At 41.5% G+C, this 20,805-nt stretch overlaps 2 protein-coding genes across 5 annotated transcripts in view; one reads left to right on the top strand and one right to left on the bottom strand.

Annotated features, from left to right (window-relative positions):
* The window catches only part of LOC131927761 (NACHT and WD repeat domain-containing protein 2), a 40,197-nt gene extending 27,736 nt beyond the window's left edge, over positions 1 to 12,461 (top strand). The window contains exons 8-10 of the mRNA XM_059283564.1: positions 7,007 to 7,162; positions 7,889 to 8,011; positions 8,118 to 12,461. Coding sequence (XP_059139547.1) covers positions 7,007 to 7,162; positions 7,889 to 8,011; positions 8,118 to 11,897 — 4,059 coding nt within the window. The 3' untranslated portion in view covers positions 11,898 to 12,461. The remainder of the gene's footprint in view (positions 1 to 7,006; positions 7,163 to 7,888; positions 8,012 to 8,117) is intronic.
* Positions 12,462 to 14,785: 2,324 nt separating this feature from the next.
* LOC131927688 (serine/threonine-protein phosphatase 2A 55 kDa regulatory subunit B alpha isoform) overlaps positions 14,786 to 20,805 on the bottom strand; it is a 40,966-nt gene continuing 34,946 nt past the window's right edge. For all 4 annotated transcript variants that reach the window (XM_059283461.1, XM_059283452.1, XM_059283468.1 and 1 more), the window contains 6 exons: positions 20,268 to 20,365; positions 19,810 to 19,975; positions 18,828 to 19,118; positions 18,563 to 18,727; positions 17,293 to 17,554; positions 14,786 to 17,198 (listed from right to left, as the gene is read on the bottom strand). In XM_059283461.1, coding sequence (XP_059139444.1) covers positions 16,922 to 17,198; positions 17,293 to 17,554; positions 18,563 to 18,727; positions 18,828 to 19,118; positions 19,810 to 19,975; positions 20,268 to 20,365 — 1,259 coding nt within the window. In that variant the 3' untranslated portion in view covers positions 14,786 to 16,921. The remainder of the gene's footprint in view (positions 17,199 to 17,292; positions 17,555 to 18,562; positions 18,728 to 18,827; positions 19,119 to 19,809; positions 19,976 to 20,267; positions 20,366 to 20,805) is intronic.

Genomic DNA, 20,805 nt, shown 5'->3' with positions numbered 1-20,805 from the left:
TGAGGAGACACATAAGGTAATGGGGGGGGGAGATGAGGAGACACATAAGGTAAGGGGGGAGACACATAAGGTAATGGAGGGGGGGAGACACATAAGGTAATGGGGGGGGGGGGGAGGAGACATAAGGTAATTGTGGGGGGGGGGAGAGGATACACATAAGGTAGTTTGGGGGTGGGGGTTAGGAGACACATAAGGTAATGGAGGGGGTGGGTGAGGAGACACATAAGGTAATGGGGGGGAGATGAGGAGACACATAAGGTAATGGGGGGGAGATGAGGAGACACATAAGGTAATGGGGGGGGGAGATGAGGAGACACCTAAAGTAATGGGGGGGGGGAGATGAGGAGACACATAAGGTAAGGGGGGAAGAGGGGGGGAGACACATAAGGTAAGGGGGGAAGAGGGGGGGGAGAAACATAAAGTAATGGGGGGAGATGAGGAGACACATAAGGTAATGGGGGGGGGAGATGAGGAGACACATAAAGTAATGGGGGGGGGCAGATGAGGAGACACATAAGGTAATGGGGGGGGGAGATGAGGAGACACATAAGGTAATGGGGGGAGATGAGGAGACACATAAGGTAAGGGGGGAGATGAGGAGACACATAAGGTAAGGGGGGAAGGGGGGAGACACATAAGATAATGGGGGGGGGGGAGATGAGGAGACACATAAGGTAAGGGGGGAGACACATAAAGTAATGGGGGGGGGAGATGAGGAGACACATAAGGTAAGGGGGGAAGGGGGGGGGGGGAGACACATAAAGTAATGGGGGGGAGATGAGGAGACACATAAGGTAAGGGGGGATAGATGAGGAGACACATAAGGTAAGGGGGGAAGGGGGGGGGGAGACACATAAAGTAATGGGGGGAGATGAGGAGACACATAAAGTAATGGGGGGAGATGAGGAGACACATAAGGTAAGGGGGGAAACACATAAAGTAATGGGGGGGGAGATTAGGATACACATAAGGTAAGGGGGCGATAGATGAGGAGACACATAAGGTAAGGGGGGAAGGGGGGGGGAGACACATAAAGTAATGGGGGGGGAGATGAGGAGACACATAAGGTAATGGGGGGGAGATGAGGAGACACATAAGGTAATGGGGGAAGGGGGGGGGAGACACATAAGATAATGGGGGGGAGATGAGGAGACACATAAGGTAAGGGGGGAGACACATAAGGTAATGGGGGAAAGATGAGGAGACACATAAGGTAAGGGGGGAAGGGGGGGGGGGGGAGACACATAAGGTAATGGGGGGGGGGGGGAGATGAGGAGACACATAAGATAATGGGTGGGGGGGAGATGAGGAGACACATAAGGTAATGGGGGAAGGGGGGAGACACATAAAGTAATGGGGGGATATGAGGAGACACATAAGATAATGGGGGGAGATCAGGAGACACATAAGATAATGGGGGGGGGAGATGAGGAGACATATAAGGTAATGGGGGGGAGACACATAGGGTAATGGGAGGAGGGGGAGGAGACATAAGGTAATTGTGGGGGGGGGGGAGAGGATACACATAAGGTAGTTTGGGGGTGGGGGTTAGGAGACACATAAGGTAATGGAGGGGGTGGGGGAGGAGACACATAAGGTAATGGGGGGGGGAGATGAGGAGACACATAAAGTAATGGGGGGGGGGAGATGAGGAGACACAGAAGGTAAGGGGGGAAGAGGGGGGGAGACACATAAAGTAATGGGGGGGGGGGGGGCGGGAGATGAGGAGACACATAAGGTAAGGGGGAAGAGGGGGGGGGAGACACATAAAGTAATGGGGGGAGATGAGGAGACACATAAGGTAATGGGGGGGGGGGGAGATGAGGAGACACATAAGGTTATGGGGGGGGGGAGATGAGGAGACACATAAGGTAAGGGGGGAGACACATAAGGTAATGGGGGGAGGGGGAGGAGACAAAAGGTAATTGTGGGGGGGGGGGAGAGGATACACATAAGGTAGTTTGGGGTGGGGGTTAGGAGAAACATAAGGTAATGGAGGGGGTGGGTGAGGAGACACATAATGTAATGGGGGGGAGATGAGGAGACACATAAGGTAATGGGGGGGAGATGAGGAGACACATAATGTAATGGGGGGGGGGGAGATGAGGAGACACCTAAAGTAATGGGGGGGGGGAGATGAGGAGACACATAAGGTAAGGGGGGAAGAGGGGGGGGGAGACACATAAAGTAATGGGGGGGAGATGAGGAGACACATAAGGTAAGGGGGGAAGAGGGGCCCAGTGGCGGAACTAGAAAAAATGGGCCACCCCGCAAAAAAATTTTTTGGGCCCCCCATATATATATATTATATATATATATATATATATATATATATATATATATATATATATATATATATATATATATATATATATATATATATATATATATATATATATATATATATATATATATATATATATATATATATATATATATATATATATATATATATATATATATATATATATATATATATATATATAAAACAAGGTTCGCTCTCAATTAAAAAAAAATTACATCTGGTACACGAATAAATCAGAGGTTTTCCAACACACGAGCTGGCCCCTTTCTAAATCTAGTCCAACACACCAAACTGAGGCTTTCATCAAAACGTTACTAACCGTGTGCCCTGTTTTCCAGAAGTTGAATTAAATGTTAACAATGTCGGCAGTTCATTTCTTGGATCTTAGGGCGCGGGTTTGTCCACACTACCAACTAGACACGCCAAGGCATGCTGTAAATCCCTCTGCGACGGCCCAGGTGTCATGGGAGTCACGGGGCTCTTGGAGCTACCGGTTACATTACTGCACGGGTGATGGGTGTGACACATTGTTTCTTCCGGCAGAGTTCCCCCCCCCCCTCCCCTCCCCCGAAAACAGTCTACCCTGGAAGAAACATTGGTGCGACACCTAATTAGATTTAGTCATCGAGTGTTGTAGCGAGACTTATTCCTAGTGTTGTGGGAACTTTTAAACGACTGTCTGTAGGGGCCAACTTGCTCATATGTGATGCGCTCAGGATGACACTGACGCCGGTTGTATTCAAGTAGTAACCTCATCCACTTATGCAGTATCACGGGGCGCTAAATCACATATTTCCGATAGGAGTCCCCACTCAAATATGTACAAATGTTAGGCCTATGACAGAAACCTTTGCGGGGCTGTACTCAACAGCTTCCCAAGTTTTCATGGCGATTGGGTGAATGATGCAGTAATGCATAATAATATTAGAGAGAAAAATGTTTTTCACATGTACAACTGTATGTGGCCAGGTCACGCGTTGGATAACCTTCTGATTTAGGGGAGGGGGGGATTAACAAAAAGCCAGACCCTCACACACCCCCACCTCAATGACTATTAATAATGTTCAATTAATTCTAAACGTTCTAATTAATTTCTAAATAATTATTTAAAAAATAATCTTACCTGCCCTGTTTTGAGAATTAGATTTGCCTAATACTATGAAAGTAAATTAATATGTGTTGACTAGATCTAGTGTCTGACAAAATGTGCTGAAGTGGTGAATCGTACGGTTAGGAAGTAGTTCATAAACGATACATTTATCTCCTCGATACTTGTGAGGTTGAGAAAGAGGGATGGGATAGGGGTCGGCTCGGGAAAAAAACTTGAAAGGGACAACAAAACGCCTTGATCTATGTACGTCAGCATCGCCCATTGTAAAACTTACTCAGGGGAGATAATTTGAAGTATAGGCCTTAAAAGTTTACTATATTTCTTGTAAAATCAAAAACAAGTAAACGTATATAAAACTGAAGTTTCTAGTATTATATTATTTTTTTTAAATTATTTGTACGATACAAGATAGTACAGGATACAAATTCAACCACTATCACAAACATTATATTAACATTGAAAAATGTACAATGGATTTCGGGTCCCCTACCAATGCCGCGAATAAGCACCGCGCATCATGATAGTATTGAAAGCCCACTTCATATGTAGCGGCTTTTCGTGCTATGGACTTTGTTTTTTTTTTTAAAAAGAATTTTGCCGGCGACAGCGTGTGTTTGATTGTAGGGAAATAGAACTCGGCCTTGACGATGGTTAAAAAATACAACTATAAATAACTGTTTTAAATATGTAAAGAATTTGTCGACAATTTTTTAACCCCCTTTTTGGTCCCCATCCCCTGCCCCATCCGCCACAGTATACTTTGGAGGATCGGTCAAACAGTTACGTGTCCTCTATTTAGCTATCAAAGGGAGGGGGGGGGGGGGCAACGAGTCAAAGAAGTCATTCAAAATTTGAAGAGTAATGTAATGGATTTTATCTTTTGCGGAAGAGCGTGGTACAGTACAGTAGTTCATAGACGGTTTGTTAATCTACGCATTACATCTTACTGTAAGAGTAAGGGTGTGGTGAGGGGTAGAGGTGAGGGGTAGGGGAGAGGAGAGAGTTGGGAAGGTTCATTGGAAGGGGACAAGAAAGTGCCGATAAACATCTACATCAATAGTGCCGACTTTATCCGGTCGTCTAGAAGACCAGGATAGTCGCCGACTCGCCGGTCGCCGCAACATTTCCCCAGCCCGATTTCAAAGCGTGCCGGCAAAGTCAAATTTCAAATGCTTCGCTGAAGGGAAATAACTTATACTTTTACAAGTTTATTGATACAGTTGTTAAAGTAAAAATGAACGCAATTATAAATGTATGAGATCGAAATAAATAATTATATTTTTTGTAGAATTCAGGCCAGTAGTTTAAACACATAATCATAGATATGTGTTTTAATAATGTAAACAATATAACAATGTTTTTACTTTCTCGTATATACGAAGTATAGAGAAAGTCTTGTAATCGTGCACAAAAATCACATTAAATTTTACACTGTAGTTTGTGTAATGGATTTTATCTTTTGCGGAAGAGCGTGGTATAGTGACTGTAAAATAAAGATAATCGTACCGCAGCTACGGTGTTTTTCTTTTACAAACCAAATATTAAGGCAAAAATTAAATTCAAAATTAAAAAAAAAAAAAATTTGGTCAGCCGTGGGCCCCTAAACGGCTTCCCCCCCCCCCCCCCCCCGCGCATTGCGGGGTCTGGCGGGACTGTAGTTCCGCCCCTGTTCATCAGGTAAATGAACAACTACTGACTAGTGTTTTTAACAAAATGTGCAGAAGTGGTCAGTTTACAGTTCATAGACGGTTCGTTAATCTATGCATTACATCTTATTGTAAGAGTAAGGGTGTGGTGAGGGGTAGAAGTGAGGGGTAGGGGGGAGGGGGGGGGGGGGAGAGAGTTGGGAAGGGAAGGGGACAAGAAAGCGCCGATAAACATCTACATCAATAGTGCCGACTTTTTCCGATCGTCTAGAAGACCAGGATAGTCGCCTCGCCGCAACATTTCCCCAGCCCGATTTCAAAGCGTACCGGCAGGTGCTTCGTCTTTGAAGTTGTCTATATGTCTGGCGGTCTCTCGAGCTATAGTCAGTGCATTTTTCTCAAAGACGTTTGCCGACTATCGTGTTTGTTTGTAACTGTAGAAGAAAGATAACTCGACCTCCACCTAATTTTTTTTTTTTTTTTTTAATAATTTAGCCAGGATTTTTGGGCCCCCAATTGGTCTGGGCCCCCCCGCATTGCGGGGTCTGGCGGCACTGTAGTTCCGCCCCTGAAGAGGGGGGGGGGAGAAACATAAAGTAATGGGGGGGGGAGATGAGGAGACACATAAAGTAATGGGGGGGCAGATGAGGAGACACATAAGGTAATGGGGGGGGGGAGATGAGGAGACACATAAGGTAATGGGGGGAGATGAGGAGACACATAAGGTAAGGGGGGAAGAGGCGGGGGGGGGGGAGACACATAAAGTAATGGGGGGGGGAGATGAGGAGACACATAAGGTAATGGGGGGGAGATGAGGAGACACATAAGGTAAGGGGGGATAGATAAGGAGACACATAAGGTAAGGGGGGAGATGAGGAGACACATAAAGTAATGGGGGGGCAGATGAGGAGACACATAAGGTAATGGGGGGGGGGGAGATGAGGAGACACATAAGGTAAGGGGGGAAGAGGCGGGGGGGGGAGACACATAAAGTAATGGGGGGGGGAGATGAGGAGACACATAAGGTAATGGGGGGGGAGATGAGGAGACACATAAGGTAAGGGGGGATAGATAAGGAGACACATAAGGTAAGGGGGGAGATGAGGAGACACATAAGGTAATGGGGGGAGATGAGGAGACACATAAGATAGGGGGGGGAGATGAGGAGACACATAAGGTAAGGGGGGGGGGAGATGAGGAGACACATAAGGTAATGGGGGGAGACACATAAGGTAATGGGGGGAGATGAGGAGACATATAAGGTAATGGGGGGTGGGGGTTAGGAGACACATAAGGTAATGGGAGGGGGGAGAAGAGACACATAAGGTAATGGGGGGTGGGGGTGAGGAGACACATAAGGTAATGGGAGGAGGGGGAGGAGACATAAGGTAATTGGGGGTGGGGGTTAGGAGACACATAAGGTAATGGGAGGGGGGGAGAAGAGACACATAAGGTAATGGGGGGTGGGGGTGAGGAGTCACATAAGGTAATGGGGGGTAGGGGTGAGGAGACACATAAGGTAATGGGGGGAGAGGAGACACATAAGGTAATGGGGGTGGGGGTGTGGAGACAGATAAGGTAATGGGGGGGGCACATAAGGTAAAGAGGGCGGGGTGTGGACACATAAGGTAATGGAAAATGGGTGGGGTTGAGGAGAAACAAGATAATGGGGGGGGGGGGGTGAGGAGACACATAAGGTAATGGGGGGGGGGGGCACATAAGGTAAAGAGGGCGGGGTGTGGACACATAAGGTAATGGGGAATGGGTGGGGTTGAGGAGAAACAAAATAATGGGGGGGGGGGGGGTGTTGGTGAGGAGATACATAAGGTAATGGGACATAGAGTGATGCGGTTATAGGCCAAAATTTTTTTTTTTCGTCAGACAATTTGTCTACAGCGAGAAATGTTTTAGTAACATTTAAACAAACGATGTGTTTCCATTTAGGATTACTTTGAGAAGTTCTGTGAGCACTTCTACATCCACGTGATCCGGTTGGTGGACAACGCCATGAGCAAACACGAGCGGCTGGCCAATGACCCCGTCTATCTGGAACCGTTGCAGCACCTGCATGCCTGCAAGAGGTACTGCAAGGCTTTCCAGGTGAGTCTCCTGTCGTTATCTCATACGTCATTGGACAATAACTCATACGTCACTGGACATTAGCTCATACGTCACTGTACATTAGCTCATACGTCACTGGACATTAGCTCTTACGTCACTGGACATTAGCTCTTACGTCACTGGACATTAGCTCATACGTCACTGGACATTAGCTCTTACGTCACTGGACATTAGCTCTTACGTCACTGGACATTAGCTCATACGTCACTGGACATTAGCTCTTACGTCACTGGACATTAGCTCATACGTCACTGGACATTAGCTCTTACGTCACTGGACATTAGCTCTTACGTCACTGACAATAACTCATACGTCACTGGACATTAGCTCATACGTCACTGGACATTAGCTCTTACGTCACTGGACATTAGCTCTTACGTCACTGACAATAACTCATACGTCACTGGAAATTAGCTCATGCATCACTGGACATTAACTTATTTGTCATATTACCTCATACAACACGAGAAAATACTAGTGTGGTATGTAGAGACAACAAAAAAACAATGCAAATTTTAACAGGTTGTGGAAATTTAAAAAATATAAACTAAACACATTATTAGAAAATTATAAGAATTAAAAACTATTTTAATACGTTTCTTTGAAAAAAAAATTGTGACAACGCTCAAATCATGGCTGATAAGACAGAGCTTTACTTATTCATGTAGAAAATGACTTGCGTTTTATGTTCTTTTTACCATTCAGGGGAGAGAAGAGGTTATTCGCAGAATTCACGAGTATGTTGTGGGCGACAGTAACCTCCCTTTGGTTCTGTTTGGCGAGAGCGGCTGTGGGAAAACCTCCATAATGGCCAAAGCTGCCAACCAGGTACTCAATTATTTATAGTGCCAGACATTAAATAAGATTTACCTGGGGAAAAATTACACGCGATAATTTTTTTTAAATTAAAAAAATCTTTTTTTTTTACCTCTAGGTTGTTGGGCAGTGGTTCTCAAAACCTGTCGTGATGGTGCTCAGATTCCTCGGCACCACCCCGGGGAGCTCCACCATCATGCCGCTGTTGACGTCATACTGCCAGCAGCTGAGCGTCATGTACAACCAGCCGGCAGACGACATCCCCAACGAACTGGCGCCCCTGCAGCAGTACTTCAAGAAACTCATCACCCTCGCCACGCCCGACCAGCCGCTGGTTCTCTTCTTCGACTCGTTGGATCAGATTTCCGGTTCTGACGGCGCCCACAACCTGACGTGGATGCCAATCATGCTACCGCCGCATGTGAAAGTTATCATATCCGTGCTGCCCAACTACTACGGTCTGCTGGATCTGCTTCGTACGATGATCGACAACGAGGAGAGTTTTATCGAAGTTCTTCCCCTAGGCGAGAACTTAAGCAGCACGATCATACAAGCCTGGCTAACCAACGCCAACAAAACTGTCACACCGGAGCAGTGGACGCTGGTCAACGAGGCCATCACAAAGTGTAATTTACCGCTTTTTGTCAAGCTGACTTTTGACGAGATTTGCAGGTGGAGATCGTACTTTAAGCCGAGTCTGACGCTTTTAGCCTTCACCATACACGACTGTATAATGCTGTTGTTCGAACGCATTGAACTACAGCACGGGAAGACGCTAGTATCGCACGCTCTAGGATACATCTCGGCTTCTAAAAGTGGCATTTCAGAACCGGAACTTGAAGATTTGATATCCTTAGATGACAAAGTACTAAATGACATTTATCAGTACCACTTACCACCTGTTCGAAGAATCCCACCTCTGCTTTGGACCAGGATAAGAAATGATTTACCTGGGTATTTAAGTGAACGTGAAGCAGACGGTGTCAGTGTTATTGGCTGGTACCATAGACAGTTCATAGACGCCGCCAAGGAACGGTATTTTAAAAATCTGAATTTCGTCAGCACCATCCACTCCAACACGGCGGAATATTTCCTGGGCACCTACGGCGGAGGGATACCAAAACCTTTTGAGTACTCAGACCTACAGAGGCAGCGGTTTCACCTGGATGATAAGCAGAGTGCAGCCGATAGGAAAGTGCCTCCTCAGCCGTTAGAGTTTATGGACGAAAAGGGCAAGGTCATCCGCTACAACTTACGCAAGCTCAGCGAAATGCCCTACCACCTGATCCGCTCCCATAGGTACGAGGACCTGTACGAGAAGGTCATCTTCAACTACAACTGGCTTCACGCCAAGCTGGCCTCGATGCCGCTACAGTCCGTGCTGGCTGACTTCGAGGATCTGCTCAACCACGTCTACGACAAGGACGTCCGTCTCATCGCCGACGCCATCCGTCTTTCAAGCTCCATTCTTAGCCACTACCCGGACATGCTCGGGCCCCAGATTACCGGCCGACTTTTGCCGTACTACCGGCTCAATCCGAAAATCCGAGGCCTCATCCAGCAATGTGACTCGGATGGATTGCGTCACTGTGCTCTGGTCTCCGCCTATCACTGTCTACACACCCCCAGCGGGCCTCTTCAATATTCTCTAGAAGGACATCAATTTGCACCGTTTGGTATCGGCACTCCTACAGATGGCAAGTATTTGGTTTCCGTCTCCAACAAGATCATAATGTGGGACCTCACGACGGGCGAGGTGTCTAGAAACATTAGCCCGGGTATAGAGGGCATCATGCAGAACTTAAACATCTCCCCCAACGGGAAATATTCGGTGAGCTACACCAACAACAACCAGTTGATCGTCTGCTCCCTCAACACAGGCGAGTACCACATCATCACGCCGGTGGTACCACTGAAGAACGAGGCCATCCGGGGAACTAGCGTGTCCAACACACACGTCGCTATGTGGACCGACACATCATGGCTGCTCTACACAATCGACGGTGTGTTTGTTGGTGAGTACAAATCCGAGCTCAGAATGCCGGTGCTGCATGTTGATCTGGACAACACACCAGACGGCACGAACCAGATTATTGTGAAAAGTGGCACAGAAGACGATACCGAAATGGCGCTTGAAGCCCATGATTTGTCTATAGAAGCTTTTGAGTTCCATAGTGCTATAGCCATCAACAAAGCTAAGACAAAGCTGTACACTTGCATTGAGATAAGTGATAACGCTGTAGTGGCGTACAACAGAGAAGACGGTGCTTGGAAATACGACAGGACCATAGGCGAGAACTCCGAGTCCATTTTCTCTTTCAGTCTGTCCGATGACGAGACCTATCTGATAGGCACGACAGCCCAGGGGTACAAGCTGTACGACCTGAAGACTGACCAGCTCCGGGAGCTGAGTCTACCGCACGGTATCAGGAACATCCCGACCAAGAACCAGCTGACCAGCTTGGTCGTCTTCACAAAAAACAACCAGTTTGTCGTGGCTGGGGTGAGGAAGAACTTGTACGTCTGGGACGTCAAGCAGGGCACTATGGTCAAGGTGCTGGACGCTCACTTTGGACGAATCTGTGCGTTAGTTTCCGTCACCATCGGCAGAAACACCGTCATCTCCTCGTCTATGGATAAAACAATCAAAGTCTGGAACTTTGATAAAATTCTGGAGGACGTTCACCCTATAGACAGGCTGGAGCGTCCTATCGAGACGATCGCCTTGGCTAGCGAGTCCCCGTTGTGTGCGACTACGACAAGAAACACCGTGGCCATCTGGAACTTGGAGACGGGCCGTCTTGTGAAGACATTTGTAGGCAACGCTAGAAGCGCCATCGTTTCTCATGCAGTCATCACATCTAAAGGAGATTTCGTTGTCAGTGCTGAGTCCCCCAAACTGCTAATATGGGATCTATCCAAGGATACGCCTCTGGTTGAAGTGTCTCTAGGGGACATTCAACAAGTCTTGTTGTGTGAGGAAGAAACAAAAGTCATCGCCGTAGCCAAACTCCCTGGGGGGAAGGGAGTTTGCGCGTGTTTAACTGTTCCTGGGGGTGTGGAAGTGTACAATTTTGACTACACCTTCAAGGTGTATCGCAACCCGGTGGTGACCAAAGACGGGATTTACCTGGCGGTGCCGGGTGTTGACAAGAGCGGGGACGTGATTGGGGTGTACCACGGCAAGACAGGCGCCAGGCTGTACAATCTACAGCTCAAGTACCAGAGCTACATCGACTACAGCCACATCGTCGCCATGCCCCATGATTCCAGTCTCATCGCGGTTATTGACCCCGATAAGGGCAACATCCTGGATCTAAAGAAAAAAGCACTAGTGAGGTCAGTACCGAGGTGGAACGGTCACTCTATGCAGGACGGGAAGATAGGGATGTACGCGCCAGCCCGGGGTGGGTTGGAGTTGATCAACCTGAAGAGCAACAAAACAACGAAGGTTTTGATCCCCAGGGTGGCGGAGGGCGTGTTCCAGGTGACCGTGTTCTTCACACAGAGCGACAAACACGTCGTCTACTACCACTCCCGCCACCGGACTGTCCGGCTTTTCCGGGTATCGGACGGCAAGATGATCGCCAATTATAAAACCAGTGCGGAGGTCAAGGCTATCGTAGGCAACGACCAAGGCACGTGCATTGTCATCGGCTGCCTGGACGGAAGTTTGACCACTCTGGCAATAGCTGACCCTGAAGACGAGAGCTGCCAGGAGATGCTAGAGGCACTACCCAGCAGGAACCTGACCAGGGGTGTGACGTCAAAGGACCAAGGGGACGCTGGGGGGGAGGCACTCAGTACCAAGAACCCCGCGGGGACGGCGCTCCAAGTGGCAAGGTTTGTCTCTAAAGCACAAGGGAATCAGAAGTCAAAAGCGTGTACTATTTGTTGAGTCGCGCGTCTAGCTTGTCATGAATGGAATAAATAATTACTGTTAGGTTTACTTATGATCTAGCCTTGATACTATTGAATTATTTTGCTTGTTATGACCGAAAACACAATAGCATGACTTTACATAATTACGTTACGTTCTTTTCTAATCTAGACCCTTTGACAGCTGTTTTGAATTACTTTATTATGACCAAAAACATAATTGTATTACTTTACATTATGTTGTAATCTAGACACTGACGTTTGTTTTGAAAGATTTTGTTTGTTATACACCGCGTGTTGTCAAATTTTATTTATTATTTTAATTTGAATTTTTCTGTTGAAACAATTTTCTTTTCATTTTGACAACAGACGGGCGTCGCGTCCTTGACATTTACCGCGGGTCACGTGATGAGGTGGGCCTTGCATCTGCCAGAGACGGTTAATGTTCGAGAGACTTTGTTTCCTTGTCTCAGCCATGTTCTAGAATTGTGGGCGTGGCCTTGTCTGGCGCATCTTGGGACGATTTGGGCTACATCTAAAGATGTACTTTAAAGATATTACTGCTTCAATTTTGGCCTTGTTTTATGCAATTATCAAATACTTTTTTAACATTATTTTTAATACCCTGTCATGACGTAGTTTTTAATTATTTTTTTCTTGTGTATTAATTTGTTCTCTTTTGTTTTAATTTTGTTAGTCTGATGTTTATTAATTTGACTTGCTACTGGGGAATCATAACACTAAGCCAAAAAAAAACTACTAGGAAAACTACACTAAGGGAATATGAACACTAGACAAATCTCACACTTAGCTGAACCAATGGCGTCACAAGACTTGGGCGGGGGCAGAGGCGTAGCGAAGGGGAGGGGGGCGGGTGGGTACATATGTCCCCGGGCGCCGACTCTAAGGGTGCCAAAAAAATTAAAAGCTCACTTATAAACATAAATATATGGGGAGGGGGGGGCGCCATACTGAAGGTTTGTCCCCGGGCGTCGGGATGGGTCGCTACGCCCCTGCGGCGTGTGGCATCATTTAGGATGCGACACCACGGCAATAGAAATAAAATTTATTGTTAAAACAATGTTTTATTCAGTTATGGTAACAATATAATGTGGGGAGTGGGGTGACACCAAACCGAAAATGCACGGAAATTTGTTGGAGGAGTGGGATGGCACCCATCCTAGTGACACTACTGAACTACCACACACCTAGGTTATCTGTATCAAGTGAATATCCCTACCATTAATCCTCTCACCTGTAAACTATTTACATATCGTATCACATCAGATGTATTTAACAGCTTCCAATCTACATAACGACCTTTATGTTTAACACAACCCATCCACATTTAGTGAAGTGGTCATCTTGAGACCACACCTCGGCTTATTCAGTGATACGTTTTTAAAAAAAAAATATTCCTTTACTGACGAAGGCCTTTGGTTGATACATAATTTTAAAATACGAGATTTTGAACATACTACTTTTTGTGGTACGTTTTATATAAAACTTGAGATTTGCTTGATTCAACATTCAAGTAATGAAGGAATGTGTAATGTGTATGTAAAGTTCAACACTGAAAACCTTTGATTACATGAGAATGGTCGATTGAACAGAATCCCTTGTTGCTATCCCATTGAACTTTTTCTTATAATCATCAATTGTTTTGATCATCCGGCGGGGAGGGATCCCTTTACTTTAAAACGTGGCAGGAAGTTTTCTTTCCTGGCATTTTGTTCTGGGAGCATTGAATTAATATTCCCGGAAGTGGGCAATTATATAAATGGATATATATATAATATATATATATATACATATATATATATATATATCTTTAGTCCGAGAGAAGGATGGGAAAGGACGGGTGGACGTGCCTGAAAACACTACATGTGGGTTTTAGAATGAGATAAACTGCATTTAAATTAGATATTAGAAGTCTGATGATATTGTTGCTGAGTCAGCAATCCTCTCCGTGCAATGGTTGATTGAATTAACTTACTTGTAATTCACCATCTAGGCTGGCCAAATTCCCCTATCATTTAATTACCACTTATATCTAGATTGCTAAATGTTACAATGTTTAGTCGACTCTATATACCATTTTGTTTTTACTTGTACATTTTAATGTTAATTATTGCTTTCATTGTCTCAAACCAAAGCTAGCTAAACTACTAGCATTGTTTGTTTCTTACAAGAAGTTTAACTTTTAGCTCAATGCATTGTTTTGTATATAAGCAATGTACATGTAATCTGTTCTTAATTTCAAGAAGTTTAATGTATCATGTATGTATTTAAAACTCTTGCCCAATTTACAACAAAATCTTCATCTAACTCATCAAATCCTAATCTTAATTATTTAGTTGTCATCTCAAGCAGATGTATTGCTTATTCAGCAATTTGGGTTCAATTAAAGACATAAGCTAACCAGATGGGCCTTCAAGTGTCAGTAGCAAATTATACATTCCTGTAAGGTTAGAGTCACGGCTGGGAAGCATCTCACATAGAAGAGGTTGCTTATTATAAACACTTTGGCAGTGCATTGAATTTTGTTTAAAATCTTTCTTATATTCCTCTAGTACTACAAGTGGTGTTTATAATCATCCTTACACAAATAAACAAGCTCGCTCTGGTCTAGTAAGATTTTAAAATAAGTTCATCACAGTACAGCCAATTATCTCCTTCCCTTATTTTAAAATAAATTGAGATTACAAAATTATAATAAAATATGATTCATAGATTCCAATTTTGGATTTCCGTTTTGATCTGTCAATTTTTTTATTTATAACTTAACCCACGGGTAAATTAAAACATTTCATTATTTAACTAGCTGTATCAAAACAAAGTCCATAGCTATTTTGTTTTTACCAAACAATAGTGCAGGTATTCCCAGAAAAGCAATAGAAATGCTGATAACATTTCAAAAATATACTTTAATCATTTAACATATCAAAACTGGTGATTTCATTCCATTGACAATGAATTGCACAAGTAACAGCACATACAACATAGGTTGCTGATAATTGGTGGGAACTTTAGGTGTTGACAACATATCCTTTCTTACAAGATACCATCACATATTCCAATTAACATTAACTATTGCGCCAAATCAAGCCAAACTACAATCAAGATAAACAGAATATCCAGTTGCCAAATAAAGGTTACAATTAAATGGTCTTTTCATTTCATTCTCAGAAGCAAAATAAGACGAACAATAAAAGTAAAAATTTCCTAATGATTTTGTATAAAGATGAAGCAGCGCAACTACTTCCATTTCTGTTCTAGTTACCTTACTTGTTAGCGTCATATTGTTACTTCAACATATTCAGTAACAGAGCAAGAAGAGTAATCCTAGTTCAAAGTGTTTGGTGTACAAATGCAGTACATCAATCAAACCACTAGTAAAGACAGTCTCTGATTATCTAAATCACAAAATTATCTTTGGTCCTAACAACAAACTGGAATGTTTGCAGGCATTTTTGTTTTATCTTCCATAATTATTATGGATGGCACAGTGTGAATTTTCCCAACAAGGTTTTGACAAAGTACACCCCTAGTAATCAAGCATTTTTCATAAACATTTCTTTAAGTAGTAATACTAAATAAAAATTAAGATCTATTGGAAAAAAATTAAGAGGGCAGAACTAAAACAGTGGTAATTAAGTGCAGTTTAATTAATGCACACACAACTTCTAAGCTGCAAATATGCAATGCAATCAATTTCAATACATTCTACTAAAAAATCAGATTCAGACAGTTCAACCTCACTTCCTCAATAACATGATAGAATGTGTTATTTATTTAAGCAAATGACTAGGTCTGTTGATCTCTGAAAATTGTTTTAGCAGATGTCTTTAAATGTTAGCACAGATACTATCATCTTCCCAGGGTAAAAATTAACATAATATTTAGTTCTAGCAATAGAAATTAATTGAACAAAAAAAAAACTAAGACAAATGGGATAAAAAGTCAAAACAACAAAGCTGTGCTCACCAAATTTAATCTTGTATATCCCAAATACTTTCCGTAGAAAAACAAATTTGGAAAGAATCTGTGACTTTTACATGTACAGCATAATTACAATTAATGAGTAAATTAGCAACCATTTAAACAATACAAATATGTACTGGGATTTGATAACATCAACAAAGAACCTTCAACAAGTTGACAAAATGTATGTTCCATGTTTACTTGACTTGGGAAAGGGGAAAGACAATATAAAATGGGTTGTAGTAAACATATAACATTCTATGACAGCAAACCCTGACACAATAAAATGTACCCTTACAACTAAACATATGTGTGATCAGGTACAGTTGTAATAACCAGAACATATTTTATCCTAGTCAACCTTACATGTACACAAGTTCCAATTTAATGCACAAGGACATAAGTTGATTTCAATTGTTTATTGTTTCTTAAAGGTAATATCCACTTTCCACCTGTCACCTCACAAGCCTAAATGATCCTAGAATTAAGTCACTGAAACGACAGCTGGGCAACATTATGACTGCTACAATCAAATGTCATCTTTGTTCAACGGCCAAAAATGACACCACACTCTATGGTCCAACGTTTGACAGCTATCACAAACAGCTTTGTTTATCATTTGTTAATAGACTACAATACTGAAAAAATGATGGATGATGTGATACTAACTTTTGCTTCAAAAAGACTAGACAATTCATGCACATCATCATCAGGCAGGAATGCATTGGTTCAAGTCTAAAGTCATTAGTACACGAGAAGCCAACAACATTAAACTTGGGTCCACATCTTGCATGCAAACCTGAATATCTGGCCAAACGCGCATCACTCCTTTGCAACAAGACTGTTTCCCTGATATCCTCTGTTAGAAGGCTGTTAGTGGCCACAACTTGGAGCAGTGATGAGTGGATCCAGAATTGAGCAGCGGTCCAGCACTTGGAAAGACTGATGACAACATGGCCCCTTCACCCCGCTCCAGATGAATATTGAGAGGGGGGTAGGACAGTTAAGCATTTCAGCAACTGGGCAACCAGTGGACTATATATCTAACGATGGCCTATGTTAATCCTTGCTAGAAAACACATACAAATTGTTAGTGGCAGCTATTGCAACAATGTTCTCAAGTGGATGCCATGCCGTGTGAAGTATTTTCTTATTAAAATCTAAACAGTCTACACTTATTTCATCCTTCTTTCTTTTCCCACCAGTGGAAACTTTTCTAGGCTTGAGCACTGTTCTTGATTTTGTTATTTCTCTACATGCTTCAAGTGTACAGTCTCTTTTATTTTCACGTTCAAACATTCTAAAGAAATTATTGTATGAACCAGTCATGATGTGCCTGTAAATAGAAAAATAAATTATGTTTAGCAACTGTTAACAAGGGGTAGGTAACTAGCAATGTATAGTAAACATCCATCAATGAGCAAACTTACTTGTCATCCCCACTCCAAGAGCATTCAAATTTGTCAAAAATGCAGTCATTTTCATATAGTGAACACAGCTTATTCCTGAGGTACTCATGTACTTGATAGGTTTCTACTGGTTTGGTCTCCATATTCAAATCCCATACCTTGACAGACAGGTAGTCTCTAGTAATCATATAACGACCACTATGACTAAATTTTACATCAGATATACTAGAAATAATCTCAGAGAAGAAACTTCTATTGGTAGGGTCTTCTGGCTCTTCGAACACTGAAATAGAACAGAATAAAAAATGTTGACATGGGCAATTTCAGATCTTATTTTGATAATTTGCAGAAATAATTTTGGCCTATTTTTTTGCCCATTAGAAAATTTAAAAATTAATATTTAAATGTTAATCTGAAATGCTAAACTACACTGTTAGCTGTAACTATCTTTCAAAAAATTAGGTTTACACCCCACCCATTTTCTAATAACTTTAAAAAATATGTTTAATTTGAATCTATATCTAGCTACCCATACATTGGTGCCACTCTTTTAAAGTGAATCATAAAAACCAACCATGAAGCCAATATGAGAAATAATTAAAATCCTGGACTTGTTTAAAAATGAAAGTGATTAATTAATGTTTGATTCATTTTATATTCCATATACTGCCCTTCACTAGATTTCTAATCTTTTTAAAAACATAACAAAAAGTACCAGTCTTTCTATTTTGATTATTAGAAAAATAAGCACTTTCTGCTGACTAGTTCTGAGGTTAGTATTTACTTTCCGCTGGATGCGACTAAACATGTTCTGTAAGTTCTGCCCCATTATGAAATCATGCATGTTTTAGATTAGTACCGATAACCATGTAGTAGCAAGAATCCTTGAGATTTCAATTTTAAAAAACCAAAGATTTGATTATACTTTAAAGAAATGACAAACAGAAATAGCAAAACTAGAATTGCTACCACATACACACGACTCAAACTATAAAAAAGTAGCTTTAAGTTTACAGTTAAATACGCAACCAAATGAATCCTGAATACAAAGGTTTTTAAGTCCTGAGACCAATGAATTTAGCAGTTGATTGACAAGTGTATTTTTAAACTATAAAAATCTTTCTAAAGACTAAAAAGGGGCAAAGGTATTAGGATTCCCAACATATAAGGCTAAATGGCCTTTGATAAAAAAAAACAATTTCAATCAAATTATGAATCAGGCCTAAGACTAATTTCACATAATATTTAATCTCTAAGTAATAAATGAAGCAATGCTTCAGAAATTTCTTACACTTTGCATGCTTGTCACATAACGCTTGTTCCCTCATGTCACACAGTCTGATGCTACCTTTACTACTACTATAGACAAACATATTACATTCTTTGGGGTGAAACTCAGCTGCAGTTATTACTTCGGTGAGCTCTTCCATATTGGCTGGTTTAATATCCACTATATCTTTAAAATGTTAAGGAAAAATATCTAAATAATAACCAATTAATAAAGACTGCCATCTAAAGGAAAATAAGTTCTTTAAAATTGAAATTAAAAAGGATACTAAAACTTTGATCTGTTATTTCAAGATTCCACAAATTTATCCGTAAATCATCGGCTGAAAGGTAAGTTTCCAAGTCACTATTTACAGATATGGAATTTATGTGGTATGTATGAGCATTGGCAAACACCCTTTTTGGACTTGCTTCAACCATCAACTCCATGGGCTGAAACACTGGTACTTTAAGCGATGTGATTGCAGATTTATTGCGAAATTGGCCTGTTTCATCTTTTAAGTTGTACCCTTCTGGGCGTTTGTTTCGTTCAGCTACTTTCCATAGTTTAATGGTTTTGTCTGTAGATTAAAAACATTTTGATCTTAAATGCTTTAAAACTTTTAAATGAAAATATAAGTATTAAGTTAATACCCAAGAGGTACAGATAAAGCAGTACTAGACACATTAACTCAGATCAACAGTCCATGCATAAAAATACTATATTAAAAAAATATGTAACTGGTACTGTTCCTATTGTTCATAATTTACAATTTGTTGGAAAGACTATTTTAAATTAAATTCCAAAACCAGCATTCTACCCATGTCTGCATCTACCTATGTCTAAAAGAAGGGTCTACCACACGGACAACTGGATTACTAAGTCAAAATATTGGGGATAATTAATGTACAAATGTTAATTTGAAATAATAAAATTAATCTTGTTGTATTCTTAGTTTTATTTTTTTTAATCGAGAGTCTGGTGTGTATACATTTGACTCAGGCACGCAGGGGATTTTAGGTTCAGGAGCTAGAGCTATGGGTTCAAATGGATATGGGCCATGGGGCAGGTGATGTAGTTTACCTGTTTCTGCAACCTCTGCATAAGAAAGGATAATATTCACAGCTGGTTTTACTTTATCAAATGATAAGGAAGGTACACATTAAAGCTGAATGGACTCAAATATCCATGATCCAAACTTAAGACTCATTTTATGAGACGATACACTTAATCATTTAAAAAATCTATTATTTTTAGCCAAATTATTTTACCATTTGTCGACAATAAAAAATGATTTCTGTTGGTTTGTTGTAGCCATCTGATTTTGTTGATCTTCTCTTCAATTTCAAGACTTTTAAGATAGTCAAATTCAGGTTCATGAGACTGGAAAGTGCTGTACACATTATATTCTCCACGACTTGGTACTGCATTTTTGCTCTACAAAAAAAATGTATAGATTTTATAATATGCAAAGGTATTACTGTTAAAGCAACTGCAATAAGAAAGCCATATTCAAAACAATGTGTAACCAACTGATTGTTTAAAGTGTATTAGGTAAATCATCTGATTAGTGCATTTCAACAGCTGATATTAATAATAAAAAAAAAAAACAACAAAGATCTACACATGAAAATGATTATAATATCTGCAGTAAACTTTTATATAAAACTGGTTTATACAAACTATTTTAGGCTTAATAATTAAAGGACATAAACCTGAACATGCTTACTGCTTTATCTCTTTGAAAAATAACAACTCTGCCACCTTTGTCACCAGTAGCTAGAAGGTCTCCATCACTGTTGAACTCAACACAAGATATGATATCAGCTGAAATACATTTAAAAATAGATTGTTACACTAAGAAGGCATGTTTAATTAAAAGTAGTGTAACATAATACAAATAGATGGCAAGTAGCAGACAGAAAACTGTTCAATTGATTTAGTGCATTAAAAAATGTACTGAAAAGGTAATAAGTATCATGATTTCCAAGTGTTACAATTTCAAGGTAGTTTTCATGTCATTATGAAATGTTAACATGAGCAGCACCATTTGGATCAACGTAACTCCAGTAATCAAGATGCATTTAAGATTTAAAGTATGGTTTCGCAATAGATCTATATTCTGTGTGAATGTTCTTTTACTTAAGAAATAAGTAGTCTTTATGCCAACTTGAAATAATACTGATTAAACACATCTAGATCTAGATTCTATATTTAAGCCCCAAGCCTATGCGATGCCAAACTTGACAGTTGATTTTTCACTTATT

This window comes from Physella acuta, unplaced genomic scaffold (genome assembly GCF_028476545.2).
Source record: "Physella acuta isolate Inbredline_101_S28 unplaced genomic scaffold, ASM2847654v3 ptg000089l, whole genome shotgun sequence".
In the NCBI taxonomy this organism is placed as follows: domain Eukaryota; kingdom Metazoa; phylum Mollusca; class Gastropoda; family Physidae; genus Physella; species Physella acuta.
Note: the sequence above shows the minus strand (reverse complement) of the source record. Positions and strands in the feature narration are given on the sequence as shown.